At 40.7% G+C, this 17161-nt stretch overlaps 1 protein-coding gene across 1 annotated transcript in view; it reads right to left on the bottom strand.

Annotated features, from left to right (window-relative positions):
• The window catches only part of LOC122796778 (macrophage mannose receptor 1-like), a 2090270-nt gene that overhangs the window by 641725 nt on the left and 1431384 nt on the right, over window positions 1–17161 (bottom strand). Inside the window, exon 22 of the mRNA XM_044065506.1 lies at window positions 8158–8324. Within this exon, the coding sequence (XP_043921441.1) occupies window positions 8158–8324 (167 nt within the window). The remainder of the gene's footprint in view (window positions 1–8157; window positions 8325–17161) is intronic.

The following is a 17161-nucleotide window of genomic DNA, read 5'->3' as shown; positions in this document are numbered from 1 at the left end:
GTATGGAAATAAGGTACTGTATATAAGGAAAGCTGGTAATGGAATGCAGAAGTCCAGGAAGTCATCAAAAGAAAGGAGGAGTGCAAGAAAAAAAGTGGGAGATAGAAAAGACTGACCAGGCTAGGAATGACTACTGGTTGGCTAAGAAAGAAGTTGAAATAGTAAAGAATAGGGCATTGGAGGCACTCTACCAACTTCTGGAAAGTGACTCAGTAAGGGGCACAAAGAAACTATATCAGGTTGCAATACAAAGACAGAAAGATAAAGAAGATAGTCAGACACCCTTCATAAGTGATGTCAGCAACAACCAGCTCAACAGTCCACAGGACATTAAAGGCAGATGGAAGGAGTATTTCCAGAAGCTTCTGAATGAAGAAAACCCTACAGAAACTGGATGCCAGCAACAACCTGCTCAGCAGACCACAGGACATCAAAGGCAGATATAAGGAGTATTTCTAGCAGCTTCTAAATGATGAAAACCCCACAGAAGCTGTACTGCCCCAGAAACAGCCTATGATGAGAGAAGAAAAGGAGCCCACCACAGAAGAAGTAAGAACAGCACTAAGGAAGATGAAGTCAGGGAAAGCAGCAAGCTCAGATGAGGTCACAGCAGATATAATAAAGGTGCTGGGTGACATAAGAAAGAAATGGCTCCTGAGGGTACTATTAGCAGTGTGGAGAGAAAGGCATATCCCAGATGAATGGAGAATAAGCATACTCGTGCCAGTGTACAAGAACAAAAGGGACATCCACAACTGTGGGTAGTACAAAGGCATCCAACTCCTACCACATTGCATGAAAGTTCTGGAGATGGTGATTGATAAACAGATATGCAGTGTAGTAGAATGTAAGATGGGAAATGAGCAGTTCGGATTCAGATCAGGATGCAGCACCATTGAAATTATATTTGCACTGAAACAGGTACTTGAGAAGAAGCTAGAGATGAAGAGAGAGAGTCCAACTGGGCATTCCTAGACTTAGAGAAAGCATATGACAAGGTTCCCAAGAAAGCTGATCTGGGCAGTACTGTGGTGGTTTGAAGTCCCAGAAACATTGGTAGAATTAGTGCAGGCTATGTACAAGGACCCAATGACTCAAGTATGAACAATGTTTTGGCTTACAGAGGGGTTCCCAGTGGGAGTGAGTGTACACCATGGTTCAGCTCTGAGCCCACTGCTGTTCATACTGGTGATGGACTACATACATTACCACACAGGTTGTATGGGAAAGATCAACAAAGCTGCTGTATGCAGATGATGTTGCAGTACAGGCAGACTCTGAGCTTGAACTTCAGCAAAGGATAGGAGAATGGAATGCAAATCTGAAGGCACATGGGATGAAACTAAGCACAGATAAGATGGTGGTGATAGCAGCAAATTGGGGAGATCAGAAGAAGCCAAGAATAAAGATAGAAGGGAAGATAGTGGAACAGGTAAACAGCTTCAAGTATCTAGGAGGGGTGGTTGAGGAGAAGGGTAGTGTGAATGAAGAGATCCAAGACAGTGGTGTGACCAGTACTACTGTATGACACAGAAACCTGGGCAGTAAAGGCAGAACAGTTGAAGAAGCTAGAGGTGATGGAAATGAAGTGCCTGAGAAAGGTGGTAGGATGAACACTGTGGGACAGAGGAAGAAATGAGGACATAAGAGCAGAAGCTAAAGTAGCTCCAATTGCAGAAATTATCAAAGAGAACAGATTATGGTGGTTTGGACACATGTAGAAAAGCAGAAGACAGTCTGGTGAGGAAGATTTGGGACAGATAGGAAGAAGAGAAAGTGAGGACATCCAGCAAAGAGGTGGATGGACTGTGAAGGAAGATCTGCGACAGTCAGGCATGAGTGTTAAAGAAGGCATAAGTGTGGCACTGAATGGAGAGAGTTGTCAACAGTTAACACAATACCCTGACCCCATGTAGAAAAATGGGAAAAAGGGGAATGATGATGATGATGACTGGTTAAAATTGGTATACTTGTGGCTGCTGCAGTACATCAGTCTATATGTTTCAGGGTCTCTCTCTTTCTCTCTCTCTCTCTCTGTCTCTGTCTCTCTCTCTCTCTCTGTGTCTCTCTCTCTCTCTCCCCTGTCTCTGCCTCTCTGTAAATGATATATTTCTATAAGTTACCTATATATCTGTATGTATATTGCACGCAACAGATCCAGAGAAATCTTATATATACCACATACAGATTGATGGGGTACACATGTCTCATGGGATTGGGGATAGACAATTAAGGTGTACATAGCTGTCTGTATGCAGAAGGGATACATGCACATCTCAGTTCTGTAGTCAGATGTGGGTTCAGGCATGGGTTGAAAGTAGCTAAGTATAGGAGGATGCCCAGTATGAGCAAGCATCAATTGTAAGAGTAGGACTCCAGTAGACCTACCTGTACCCCGGTCCAGGATTCTGTGTGCTACAACTGATTAGCTGATGAACCTCTGTAAACAGTCCAGCACTTCACTGATATACTGGCAGAGGGATTTCCAGGCTGTGTGCTATCCTTATTAACTGAGTCATATCTAGGGTGGGTACAGAGTGCATTGGACTTAGCAGAGTTTTGCATAATATGTGAGGTACATTTTCCACAGCACTGTGATGTCCTGGTACGTCAGTGGCAGATCAGTAGAGATTAATGTGTGGAACCTCTGACAGATATTTGTCTACTCATCCATACACTGCAGGGAACCCTTGCTACTGCACAAAGTGTTTTAGTCTGCACATTCTATGTTTGGGTGGCCAGTGATTCCTCCTTTCCTTTTATGTGGCCCCTTGTCCTGTTCTGCTGCAGCTGCAGGCTTTGTCCACAGTTGCTGCTTTTACGTAGTTGTAGTTGTGGTATGACTGGTTTAGAAGTCATAACATCACACACAGGGTACAGACTGCACACTTCTGACTGTGCCTGTTTAGCAGGTTGACCAGCATTTGTGCTCATACATCTGCTCTGATCCTCAGACAGTTTGTGTTGCACTGTTCTTCTAAGGCTACATGTTGAACACACCTCTCAAACTCTTACAGGCAGACATCTGGACAGGGGCATATATCACAGTCGGACACAGGCCCAGACATGGGGACAGCATCTTAATATTGCTCTTCCAAACATAGACAATTGGTAGACTGGTTTTGTATTAGCTTGCATTTTCTAATGGGTAAGAAGTATGCATCTCAACAGTCTGTTATTGATGTTTTCACATTAACCTGTATTGTTTTGCCAATAGTTTTCCAGACAAATGCAATGTTATGACAAACAGAACAGATATATGAGGCATACGTGTGGACATTCTGAGAAACCCTGACATTTTTGGGGTATGGATGGTGCCCACTGATTTGTTGTGAGTACTGACACAGTTATTTGGCAGCCTTTGTATCCTGGCACTAGATTAACTTGTCACAACCTGCTGTTCTAGTATGTACCATCTAGGTTACTCAGTGCTGTGTACTGCCCATATCTGTGGCCCCCTGTCCCTCCATTGTCCAGCTTTCCTGCAGTAATACATATTGACATCTGGACAGCTGTGGAACACCTACTGTAGGTGTAGCTGGCATGCAAAACAGTAGGCACAGCCAGTCTCAAACCATGGACCCTGTCACCCACAGTAATGCACTTAGCCCAGTGAGCCACAACAGCCAGCAGTCAGTAGTATCTACTTCCTGACACTATTAACTACACACATGCATAGCACATTGACCTCTGCATATTGTGTAAATGGAACATGTTAGCAAGTTGATTGGGGCAGCCCTGGGAATGTCTGCCTGCTGCTATTACCTTACAAACATATTTGTTACTGCAGTTCTATGGGACGACAGGTGTGTGGGGGGTAAGGAACCATACGTCTCACCTGTACAGATTTTCACAGATTGTCCAGATGTTTGCCTCACATTTTGGGTCCATTTCTCATGACATTGTGGTTGTCTGGAAAATTACTGGCAAATCATTAAAGACTGAAATTAGAAAGTAATGATAGACATTTGAGTTTCAGACTTCTAACCCTTCAGTGAATTCATGCTACTGCAAAACCTATTAATCTATAAACTTTCTACATTTCTAAGAGGAGTACTTAACAATTCTCCCCGTTTTTGTCCTTTGGCTTTCATTTCTTTATGGCTTTGTACAGATTTCTTGCTCTAAGAGGTTGAGAGCTATGTATGGTACTCCAACATTGATTTCCATGCATCTGTCCTGTGATTGCATTGTTTGTAAGTCCCTCACATAATGCAGTGGGTTTTGGTGGCTTGGAGCCTACTTCATATTCCGGGGCAGCCAGAATTTGGCAGACAGTTCCTGTTGTAACACATAGCTGTCAGTTGTCTGATGCTATCCTGGTAGCCCACTCCATTGCATGCAGCAATACCATACATATGCTACCACAGTCTACTACCCCATTCCTTTGTTGTTAAAAAGAGTGACTTAACTTATGCCTGCAGCAGTTGAGAGGACAGTGCTTCAGGGCTGACTCTGTCAGATGCATGCAGTGCACAGCCTATACATGGTAAAGTATAGGTAGTGTGATGTGGCTGGCATCCATTTTACTGTGTGTATGTGAGTCAGAGTGAGGTGTCAGCTCCTGGGTCCCTAGGTTGTCAGTGTATGTGCTATGCATTGCCTCTTTGCCAAGGCCAGGGTGTACTGGGCACACCTACATCTGCCTACGGGGACAGGCTCAGGGGGTTCTGCCTCCGAGTCCCCCCTGTGCCTGTGGTGACCTTGGCAATGGTGGGGGGCTGTGTGTTCTTTCACTTTGATGTTCCTACTGCAGCTGTTTCTGCAGGATCGTATTGTGTAGCATGGCAGGTACTATGAACATGTGTGCACATGTGGCTGGAGAGTACTGCAGGGCTCCACCAGATATGTCAAGGTAGCAGAACTTAGACTTGAGCAGCCCAAACACATTCTCTACAATATTCCTAGTTTGTGTGTGTGCCTCATTATGGCATTCTTCAATAGGTGTTTGTGCATTTCTGATGGGTGTCATCATCCATGATTCCAGTGCATAACCAGCATCCCCCACTAGATGGTCATATGGGATGTCCCACCTGGCAAATGCCTGGTAGAGCTGTGATGCATGCCAGATGTGGGAGTTGTGATAACTGCCAGGGCTGCCAGCACACACATTGATGATAATACTCTAGGCACACTACCTGGCAGTTGATTGAGTGATACCCCTTGCGGCTGACGTAGACTCTACCCTCCTCACCTGGTGGTGCTTTGATGTGCACATGAGTGTAGTCTATGGCACCCAGTTCCTCTGGGTAGTGTGCTACATGGTGGAAGAGGTGCATATTGCTGGTCCTCTCCTCAGGAGAGTTGGGGAAATAAATGTGCTGACTGGCATGTGTTAGCATGACATCAAAGAAGTGGTGGAGTACCTAGGATGTGGGTGCCTGTAAGACCCCCCCCCCCATGATGTCCTCAGTAGGTCTTTGGAAAGTACCTATAATTAGTATTCTTAAGGCTACACATACCTTTGTTTCCACTAGGATGGGTTCCCCTCTGTTTTCTCTGCGTCTGAGGTGAGGGCGGCAGAGCTCAGTTATTTCCCGTAGTATGTCACTGTCCACCCTGTAGTGCTCTACTGTCTCCATCTCATGTAGCCCTTGAAAGATTACCCTTGGCCTGAACACTCTTCTCCTCCTCAGTCTAGGCCTATTGTCAGCATCATCATCTTCACTGACCTCAGCCTGTAGCACATACAGATGTAGCAAAGCAACAGCAGCCCCTATCATTTTGTCAGTTAAAATTCCCAAGTGTGTATTTCAATTGTGCAAAGTATGTGGGAAAACTCAGATTGAAGGGTGTGTGCATACTTTATACTGGTGTGCTTCAGATGCTGCCTGCATGATTGGTTGACTATGATACATTCCACTGGCCAGCTATATTATTGAGGGGTTTGAATGGGCCGGTGTCAGTGGAACAGGGCTTTTCAGTCATTTATACTTGATTGGTTTTCCCAGCCTATTTCCTTTCGTTTATTTATTTATTTTTTAATTTCTTCTACTTTTAAGCCCCATGGTGCTCCGTGCAAACCTGCGGAGCTAGTGTAAACATTGCTAAGCAGTTTAGACCCTCTCCTGTACACGGGCATGCTTAGTTTTTCTTTAGCTAAAACATGCACCACGGGGCTAAGTGTATCTTAACAAGCTCAGACACACATCCCTGCTTAGCTCTGCTTAGCTGAGCGTAGACAGAAGCCACTAAGCTCTGATCCACTTAAACATGCCATGACACACCCCCTTTAATGTTAGCTAATCTGGTCTACCTACACCAACACAGTTCTAGCCCTACCGTGGTTAGTACCTATGTACACGGTGGCCCTTTTTTGCAATTCAATAACCCTAGTTCATTTACATACACCTAATTGCATGTACCCTAGATACAGGACTACACCAGGACCTATCTCCTTAGCTGCCACTATAACCTGCCACTGTATGACTCTGCATGCTGGCCACTATAATGCAATAACTTTATATACCTTTATATTTCACATTTTACAAATTTTATTTATTTTTAAACAGCATATTTGAGTACCACTGTGCGCAGCTTAAACGTAGCATATGTATTAAAAAAAAGATACATTTTTCATATATTGCATTACTTTTTAGTATTAATGGCCATAGACTTGGCAATTTGCATGGCTACTGTGACATATGCAACCTTTTATTTGGGCTGTTACAGCTCCTGTTTAAATTGTATAGTCTGGTACACGGTTTGTAACCACGTACATTTTTCCTGCAGACACGGCACCTACACAGATGCCTTTCTGCTTGCTGAATCAGAAAATCACCTCATTTACGTGGTTTTCACCTGCAGATGAGGTGATTTGCATTCCGCAGACACCTCTGTGTTCGCATGGTGTCCACACACTCATGCACGCCCCTAGCCCTGTTTCCTGGATCACTCGGCAGCCATATTCCATGTTCAGGCTGCAACACTGTTCCTACATGGAGAATCACTCTGTGTTGGGTTTATTGAATTACCCCCTATGAATTAACCAGGACTGAAGCCTAAACATCAGCACATTTTAAACTTAAAACCAGTATATTAAACACATACTTAAATAAACTTGGCACTGGAATAAAAACTCTACAATGCTTCATTTCAGCAAGTCAAGCCACTCCACTCCAGTTCCACAGCTGTGAGTCCTTATTCCATAAGAAAATCAAAATAAAATAATATATTCTTAAATCAAGTAAACTAAAACATTCCTAAGAAAGAGTAAATTAATTTTGAATCTCATAAAGCAGAATGGTTCTAAATATCATACCATTAAGTTTCCCCTACTTCCAGGACTTGCCTCACATGCTACATCTACGTCTGCCTAACAGTATTTTGTCAGATTGAAGTAGGTTGCTGTGCCAGGAGTTTTCACCCTGTTCAGTTTACTGGGGCCCGAACACTTCCAGACCCTGTCTGACACATGACTCTCCCCCACTTGTTAGTCTGGTGCTTATCTAACAGCAGTAAACCTGAAGGGGAGTGGACAGAAGGACAATGTTTTCTGTTAGCAAATTCCATTTTTATTTATTGCTATGTGGAAGACAGGTTTCTCATCATGTTTAGGCATATGGTCGCTTTAAACTTTCCTGCTAAAATGAATGCCTTTTTAAAATATTTATGTAAAAATGTGCTATTTTAATTAAAATTGTTCTCCTTTTCCAAAGTTAATATTTAGTGCTAATTACTTGGGAAGTGCCTCAGAAAATTAAACCTGACCTGTGAAATCAGACACTCTTTTTTCCTTTGAAAGTCAAATGATTAGATTTTTTTCTAGACTTTTGTATGCTACCATTATTGAGAGTTCATCCTTACATTAAAACAACATAATAATAGCTTTGCAGTACTTCATGGACTCTCCAGAAACATTACTCAAAAGACATTTTACCTTTGAACACATTAATGCTAAGTATACATAAGGAGCATTACTAGTCAAGGAACTTCTCTACCAGTTTTTATAGTTGTCTTTGTATTTTATGTAAATTTTTAAAATAGTTTTAATACTCCACATATTACACTAAATCCTAGTTTTTGTAAATCAGTGAACACAGTATCTCCTGATTAGTTAATCATAAAACCAAAATGAATCTTCATTTGTTTCAACATCCATCTCTAATGCATTATGCCATCAACTAATTCTGATTTCTCTTCATGTTAATTACTTACGGAACTGAAATGGTATCCAATGTTTGCGTATCCGATCGGATAACCTTTGTACCAGTTTGTGTAATGTACTGGCTCTCCATCTGTCCAGAGAAACTGATATGTAACGATATCATTTAATCCAATCCAGGTGTCAACATCCATCTCTCTCAGGTTAATAACAAGGAATGCTACAGAGAACATATACGTAGCAATAAATATTTTATGCGGTTACAGTTATAATGGTATATTTTGTCATTTCATTCAATAAAATCAAATTGTGAATTTCATTCATATATACTATTTAACTTCTTTATGCTGTATTACCATAGACACATATCAGCAATGAAGTTTGTTTTGTGTTATTTCTATGTTCTTTGACTAAGACTGAATGTTCTGTCTTGAAAAATAAAAGGTAGCATAACATGACATTGCCATCCAAAGGTTTAAATAAGTTTATCCAAACTGCTTAAGTGCTACAACTAGCCAAGAACAGGTGCTGTCCCCTTACTCTTTTCTCAGTCCAGGTGCCTCAAATATTTTTTTTTTGTCATCTTTTAATTTTCTTACTGTCATATCCCTTGCTTCCTATCATGATAACATTTAAAACCAGCATATGAACTGGTCTAAACCTCTAAATGAAGCGGTTAATATCTATACTGATTTGATTTCTCTTAATATGAGATCATGTCCTCTCCTATCCTAAGAGTCCTTTTTCTCCAGCCTAATCTCATCACATATTTCCTTTAATGACTTGCATTCCCAAAGAAACATGTTCCTCTTTTCTAGAAAATGAAATCAAGATCACAAAACTTTTCTTCATGGTCTACCTCAACATATCGGATATATTTCTTTGTACCTTTTTTATCGTGTGACATCAGCCATCATGGAAGGCCTTACAAAATGTACACAGCATTCCAGTAGCAGTCATACAAGGGGCTCAGAAAGGTCCTTGATGAGACACTGGCCATACATAATACTTATGTTCCCCTTGCAGACTTCTCAAACTGACTCTGATGGCTCATGTTTCTATATGAGTAACACACAAATTGTTGTACTTTTCAAGGATTTCTGAGGCTATCACAAATGCATATAGCACTGCAGTGTTACTGTCGCACAGGTGCCCCATCATGCAGCTGGAATAAGGAAGCCAAGCTGTCAACAGTTAGATAATGCCTAACTAACTAATCTAAATTTGTGTCACTGACAAAGGGACAGATTTAGTTTTCCATGACATTTTTGAGGTCAGATATGAGTAAATTCAAGATGGCAGGGCTTGTATTGATCCTTCTGTGGCTTCCTTTATCACCTTTCTGCCAACAGCTCTTTTCTCTCTATTACTTCCTTATCCATATTATCCATATGCAAAGTTTTCTAGCAGCTTCTAAATAAGGAGCTTGTAATATGGAGCTAGTCAAAAGCTTTGATGATTTTCAGACCAACTTTCCTGTAAACAGACATATAAGTGAGTTTTTAGTCTGGCAACTTCTTCTAGTTGGGAGTCCCTGCTGTAATCATGAAGCTGCCCATTCTGTTCCACCAAGTCTTGTCAGCCTTGACTTCAGAATGCCTCTGTCATCAGTCCCTCTATAAAGTTCAGACTTAGTAACCTGTAATTTTCTGGGCCATTATTTACTTTCTTTCATGGATGGACAGCAGGACTGCTTGCTTCATTATCTTCACCAACTGACAGTTCCTTAAGTAATATATGAGAGCACTCATAGGTTCAAAGGTGTACACTAGGGTGACAACCAATGGGGCCTTTATAAGTCTAGCCAAGCATCTGAAATGTATCCCACAAGCTGATGTGCATTACAGTTTATTTTTAGGCGTATATGCAAACTAAGGCAAGATTTACAGATTGAGTCTGCCCATTAGAGACACAAGAGGTAGACACAGGTTTATTTCCGATTTCCCATCTACTGCTCCTGGTTTATGTCGAATAGGGTTAGGGAAGAACTCTGCTTCACATGGATGGGAAACCCATTATAGAAAAGTGTAGTTCTGTGAGACACATGCTTGTTTCTCCAACACTTTCTGTTTACATTCTGTTTACATCACAACATTTAAATTACCATATCAAGTAATTCTGATGCTATTCATTTAGCAAACATGCAAAAGGTCCATCAGAGTTGGATTCAAGGATGTCTTGTATGCCAGGCTTACGATGGCTTTCATCAGTTTGTAGGGAACAAAGTACAGAGACAAGGAAATTTGCATAGGACACTGTTTACACCCTGTACTCTTTTTGTGAAGAACCTTTTGTGGATGTTCCAATTGCTGCATGTCTTGGTCAGGAGCACACCAAAGGGAACACTGTACTCAGTGTAGGGCCTGATGAGGGCTGAATACAGTTTAACAATAACTTCTTTGGACCCAGATGCCATGCTCATGCTTATAAATTGAGCAACAATGAATGATGTCCTTACTACTTTAGACACATGTTGGATGAAAGCTAGGTTTCTATCTATTGTTCACAGACAAGTTGTTGAATGGCAACTTATCAATGCAAAAAGAAGCTGGCACAGCTGACTGAAAATCAGCTTGTTGAGCACGCCAGTTATGTACTTTTGCAAGATTGTGGTACAGAACGGATAAGAGAATTTGCTCTTTCCCCACAGTAGTATGACCATAGAGTTTGTATATATTCATATTCAGCAGGGGTTGGAAGGGGTACAGTGGGGCTTGCCCTACCTGCAAAAAAATGAGTTAGAGTTGAGTTTCTTGTTTTCTATAATATGCATTTTGTGCAGTTGTGCTGGATAAGCTGATGTTCGATATGGCTAGGATAGCACAGTGGCACCATTGATAGTATTGTCACCTCACAGCAAGAGGCTCCCTGATTTGATTCTCAGCTGATGTCTTCTGTGTGGTGTCTACATGCTCTCCCTGTGTTTGCATAGGTGTCCTCAGTGTGCCCTGGTTTCCTCCCACATTCCAAGGACATGCAATAGGTGGATTAGACACTCTAAATTAGCTATAGGTGTGAGTGTGTGTGCAAGTGTGGTGTGGAAGAACTACTGTGGCAGGGCTAGCCATCCAGTGGTGTAAACCTTAGCTCTAGATGATCATCACTGTTGAAGTGACATCCCAAGCCCGTGTGCAAAATTGGAAAAAAGGGATTGTGGATGGACGGATGGATGGCTGTTGCTTTTTCCATAAAGCAACATGTACCCCTATCTACATATATAACCAGATCCCTGACTGCTGGTTCTTCTCTTAGGGGTGTGTTATCGATGAGGTGATTTCCTAGGGTGGTTGACTTCCCAAAGGATACTGCTATGCATGGTCTTGGTGGATAGTTTTAAGCTATGGTTTTGGCACCAGCCATTTGTCTGTGTTTGTCTATTATGTAGCAATCAGGGGATTCTATGACTCCTCCTACTTTGCAATCCTCTACAAACTTGTTCAGCCAGAGTCCATTAACATCGGCCTTAATGTCTGAGAAGTAGATTGTAAAAAGGAGCAAATCCAGCACGGAGGTCTGAGGGACTCCAATAGTGACCAGCCTGTTTGGGGTGGTGGTCTACCCTGTCCTGGACTCCTGGCTCCTATCTCAGATCCAGCTGGCTATCCAGCATGTAATGTAGGGGTATATGCTTATATTGTGGGTTTGTTTACAATCTCTGAGTGAGGTGTTGTATCAAATACCTTAAGGTCAGGGAAGGCAGTATGAACTATTTTGTCTCATCCATTGCCTTGATGACCTTCTCAAAAAAATTCCACTAGAGTGGGTAGGCATGATCTGCCCTTGATGAAACCAAACTGAGTTGGATCCAATATTTAAAAGGTTTTCTATGTTCTTATTAATCATTCACGTGATTAGTCTTTCCGTTGTTTTGCATATAAGAAGACTCAGACTTACGAGTATGTAGTCCTTGCGGTCTGTTGATGAACCTCTGTTGTAAAGATGAATAACTTTTGCAGTTCTCCATTTGTGTGGCACAAATCTTTTCAGGGACTATGATTAAACAGTGACTCCAGAGGTCCTAATATGTCATGCTTCAGATGATTTAGGAGGTGTCCTGGGATATTATCAGGCCCATTGATGCTGTGTTTTTAGCCTTAGAGAGTGCATCTAGGACCTGATCCCTAGTGATAGTTGGGGGAATTATGTTTTATGGCATTTCCTGGAGAGGGGCGGCCTCGACAGAGAGGGGGTAAAACAGGAGTTGAATTTTTAGCCAACAGATTTATTATATCTTTTGGTTCCGATTTGGACATAGTTAAAGAAAGCCTTGTGGTTGCCCTTTGCCTTGCATGCTGTCTTTACCTCAAATTTGGCTTAAGCAGACTTAATTTGCTCTCTAATTTTTTTATTTAGATTGATGAGAGTGTTTTTATCATGCTGGGTGTAGCATTTCTTAATCTTGGCTATAACTTTTTTCTTTTGTCGTAAAACCTGTTTAAGGTGGATTCCACCAAGGTGGTTTCTGTTATGTGTTAATTCTGAGTTAACTTCTAGTAGGAAAAGCTGTCTCTATGAATTTATTTACATGGTTGTACATGTCCTCTTTGAACAACTCTGCATAGGCAGCTGTAATCTCAGGGTTTGGGGGACTTGAAATTTTAACTATTTATCACTTAGTAATAGGAACTTTACCTTAGAATAGTTTCTAAATTTTATGAGGTAAGCCAGGGTCATATAACTGATTTTTATTATGAAGAAGACAGCTTTAGGTCTGACCTTATTGGAGAGCAGGGGGTTACAGAGTTCTCCCATGTTTTTGAGTGCAAGTTCAAGTATCTTTGCACCCATAGCGGGCGTATGGACTATATAACCCAAGGTGTTTGTGTTCTAAAAGTACAAAAATCTCTGCTCCTTCAAATTTGGAGTTGTGTAAGTATCCCAGTTTGTAGTGTGGTAGTTGAAGTCCCTCATTAATATGGTATTGGGTTGAATGGTGAGAACCTCCAGTAAGTCCAAGTATGAACTATTGTTTTTTTGGGTCATAGAGGGTGACCTATAGCTTGCATGAATATGATATGGGAGTTTGCTGATGGAAATATAGACATGGACAACCTCAACCTTATCATCCTGATTAAGTAGTCTTGGGGTGAGTTTGTTATTGATATACATTCAGATACATTCACCTTTGGTCTGTGCCTGTGTGGTAGCTGGTTTAAATGTGTGGAAGGCATAGACGTCTTGCTGTACTTGGTGCTCTCTGCAGCTTTACACCATGTACCATTAACTGTACAGGTGTCCTCATTCTCCAGCATGAAGAGGGTCTGGAAACAGTGGATGGTCTATCAGTTTAGCATTGCCTAAAAAAGGCACAATGAGGGAGGATATTGATTAAGCCAATATTCAAAAGCCTAGAAAGCATAGGTGCACACCATCCTTGGCAAACCAACATGGTCTTTTGAACATATCTTTCCAGGCTGAAAAATACTGTATCCCCCTTCGAATGGCACCTGCAACTAAGTAAATCACTGAAGTCAATTATCTTTTTTTCATATTGCAGCATCATCCTTGGTAAAGGTAGAATGCTGCTCAGTAGTAGGGCACATATCAGCCTGGAAGACATAGTCCAACACCTCCATAATGTCTCCCTTCATTTAGTCCAGGGAGGTGAATCTCAGGTCATTTACATCCACGTGGACTATGACTGAGTTATACTGGTACTTGTGGTTTAATGACTTGAGTGCATGGATGATTTGTTGGAGCCTGGCCCTTGCTAGCCAACTGTGCATGATTTTCTCTTTATTCAGCCTGGTGAGCAGGACATCTCTATTTCTCATAATGGAGTCTCCTATGAGTAAAATATTGAGTAATGTGTTGGTTTGCCTTATGGGCTTTGTAGTTGAGACTCCAAAGCATGTGACTGTACGTGTTATATTAGATGTTGTTTTGTTGGAGTGCTTTTGGGGTTGCTGTGGATTCTTTTTGTATGATAAATGTCCAGGAGGTCTTTGGTGTTTAGGAAGATTGCTTTTAAGTGTCTCAGCATATGCTGGAATATGTGTTGGATCAGTACTATGTGAGGTAGATATAATGCTTACATTACTGACAACCTGGTTGCTAATTTGAGTGCTTTTGTGTGAGTCTTGCCTCCAGTGATGTTGTGTAATTATATCTCTCACATGCAGTATCTGCTTCTCTAAGGATTAGTTAGTTGTCAGTGAACATGAGACAATTCCTACATTGTCTCAGGATGCATGTATCTACAAAGCTGGCAGTGGAGAAATTGGGAAAGTGCCCATCCATGGTGTCAAGTCTTTTTTAGGTGAACTACAAAGGGGTGGTACAGCAGGGTTTACAGCAGGATACCATGGGCACTGTAAGGGTAAACACTGCAGCTAGGTTATGTATGACTGACTTTGTGCATCAGTGCTGCTCAGCTCATGAACACACAGGCTGCTCTTTGCACAACTGAGTACTGGGTAAAGTTACAAGGGAAGTATTACATGGGAAATGTAGTTTCTAAGTGCCTAAAAACATCTCTGCACCATGAGCTGCAGAATGCACAGAATAAAACCAAAGTGACTAACCAACTAAAAAGCCTCTGGCCAATGAAACAATCTCACATTAGGCCTCTTTGAGTATTTCCCAAGTTAGTCAGACCAGGATAACTTTCCACAGCAACTAGAATTGCAGTCCCAGTCTTCTTGATGTAAAATCACACCAGTTAGCCAAAAGTGGAAAGGCACCAGAAAGAAATCAAACAACTAATTACAATAAATAATTCCATAGTGATTCTAAGGCAGACATGCCAGCAGTGAATAACACACACTGAGGTAAAGTCAAAGCACAATAACAGCAGCTAGACCAAGGAAAAGCAAATGCACTTTACAGTGAAGAAATGTAGGATAATGTAATAAATCATTTGAAGATACAGCATCAATCTTCTGAAATAACTCAGGAAAGTACAATATTTCAATTTAAAGAACTTACCTTAGCCTGGATGACAACAGATGCAAGTCAAACACTCTGAGAACACAGGCAAGGGTGCCAAGCATTTGTGAGCTCTGTGGAACTGAGCCAAGAGCTGTGCAAATGCACCAAATATACTGACTCATGGAGTTAAAGTATTGCCTAAGAAACATTCATGAAGATCCTTCATGCAATTCCATTTTAACTTTGAGTCATGTCCACCCCTCACTGCCATATAATACTTTCATCTCTTTCTCATGTTTTGTCATCTCATTTTTCTACATATCCCTTTTTCTGCTCTAACCTCCTAGGCTAGAATTGTGCCTGATTCCACTATTGACATCTAAGAAGAAAGATTCATTTGAAATCTTTGTCTGTTTAATGGCCTCATTATATTTATAGACTTACAAAGCAATTTACATATTTGTTCTGTATGCCTTATTAATCTTACATACTTAATAAGGACATGTATCTCCTTAAATGCATAAGACTGTTCTTTCCTCCATTTTCTTGTGGTCCTTCACAAGTACTTTTGCCATTTTGTTTCTCATTCTATACACTGTATTTTGTCCTCTTGCCTGCTATAGCTGCTGACACTATCCTAGAAACAATATTTTTGCCTTCCCTTTGCCCTTGTAGCTCTCACCAACAATACTCATTCCATCCTTAATAACACATCTGCCTCTCTGTATTATACATCACAGTTCCAGCTCTCACCAACAATACTCATTCCATCCTTAATAACACATCTGCCTCTCTGTATTATACATCACAGTTCCAGCTCTCACCAACAATACTCATTCCATCCTTAATAACACATCTGCCTCTCTGTATTATACATCACAGTTCCAGCTCTCACCAACAATACTCATTCCATCCTTAATAACACATCTGCCTCTCTGTATTATACATCACAGTTCCAGCTCTCACCAACAATACTCATTCCATCCTTAATAACACATCTGCCTCTCTGTATTATACATCACAGTTCCAGTTCTCACCAACAATACTCATTCCATCCTTAATAACACATCTACCTCTCTGTATTATACATCACAGTTCCAGTTCTCACCAACAATACTCATTCCATCCATAATAACACACCTACCTCTCTGTATTATACATCACAGTTCACCTACTACTTCCTCCCATATTCTATGACTTGTGCCTATAACCCTCATTATAATCCCATAATTACCTCACCTGTAATATCAGACTTTAGTCTATATGAATTAGCCTAGTTCTTTTTTTATTACCAGTATGAACCATACTACAACATTTTTATTGTTTTCCTGTTTCCAGTAAAAAACTAATGTGAAGATTGCTCAACTAGCCACTTTTGTGGAGCAATTGATCCATGATTCCCTCTTTCCTGGTTGTACACTTTACCATTTCAATTAGCCTATTTTCATTTTCCACTTCGAATGAAGGAATACTTCAGTTTTTTTTTTGTAGAAAGGCTAATATCCCCTATTATATTCATCCTTTTCTTTCCTTTTAGTCTGTAATCTGATAAATGTGATGTGTAACCATTAGACTATCCCTGGCAGTTGCACTACGCTCCCTATAAAACGTATCAGTAAATGTTTCACCTAGCAACTTTACCACTAGGAAAGTAATGATGTGCTACTGCTACTCTATTTCCTTCTACTGGACAACCCTTTTTCTCCTGTTTTATTTGAATATTTACTTATCTATTAATCAATTACAGAATGTTAAACAGTTCTTCACCTCCTGACAAGAACCAATAAGTGGGAGTGGGACTCCCTACCCCAGAAAAAACTGAAACCTTTACTTGTACAAAACAATATATACAATGATTTAGCAGGACATACATAAATTACACAAGTTTATTTCTGAACAGACATATTGTGTATTTATAGATAAAATAAAATTAAAAGTAAATAAATAAATTATTTGAATTAAATTAATCCTCTACAAAGATGTATTAAGAGGGAGAATGATAGCAAGAACAGGTAAACACTTATAGTTATTGTGGATGTCAAGGAGTAGACTCAGTCATGCACATACATACGCAATAATGATCAGATAGATATTTAAATAGATAGATAAACAGATATTTAAATATTATTTATTTGCATTTGTTTAGCAGGAAAGTCCAACTGGGTAAAAAAAACACTCTTCAGTGAA

Source organism: Protopterus annectens, chromosome 3.part0 (assembly GCF_019279795.1).
Source record: "Protopterus annectens isolate FY-2018-M chromosome 3.part0, PAN1.0, whole genome shotgun sequence".
In the NCBI taxonomy this organism is placed as follows: Eukaryota; Metazoa; Chordata; order Ceratodontiformes; family Protopteridae; genus Protopterus; species Protopterus annectens.
The sequence above is the reverse complement of the archived record's forward strand: the minus strand, read 5'-3'. Positions and strand labels throughout refer to the sequence as shown.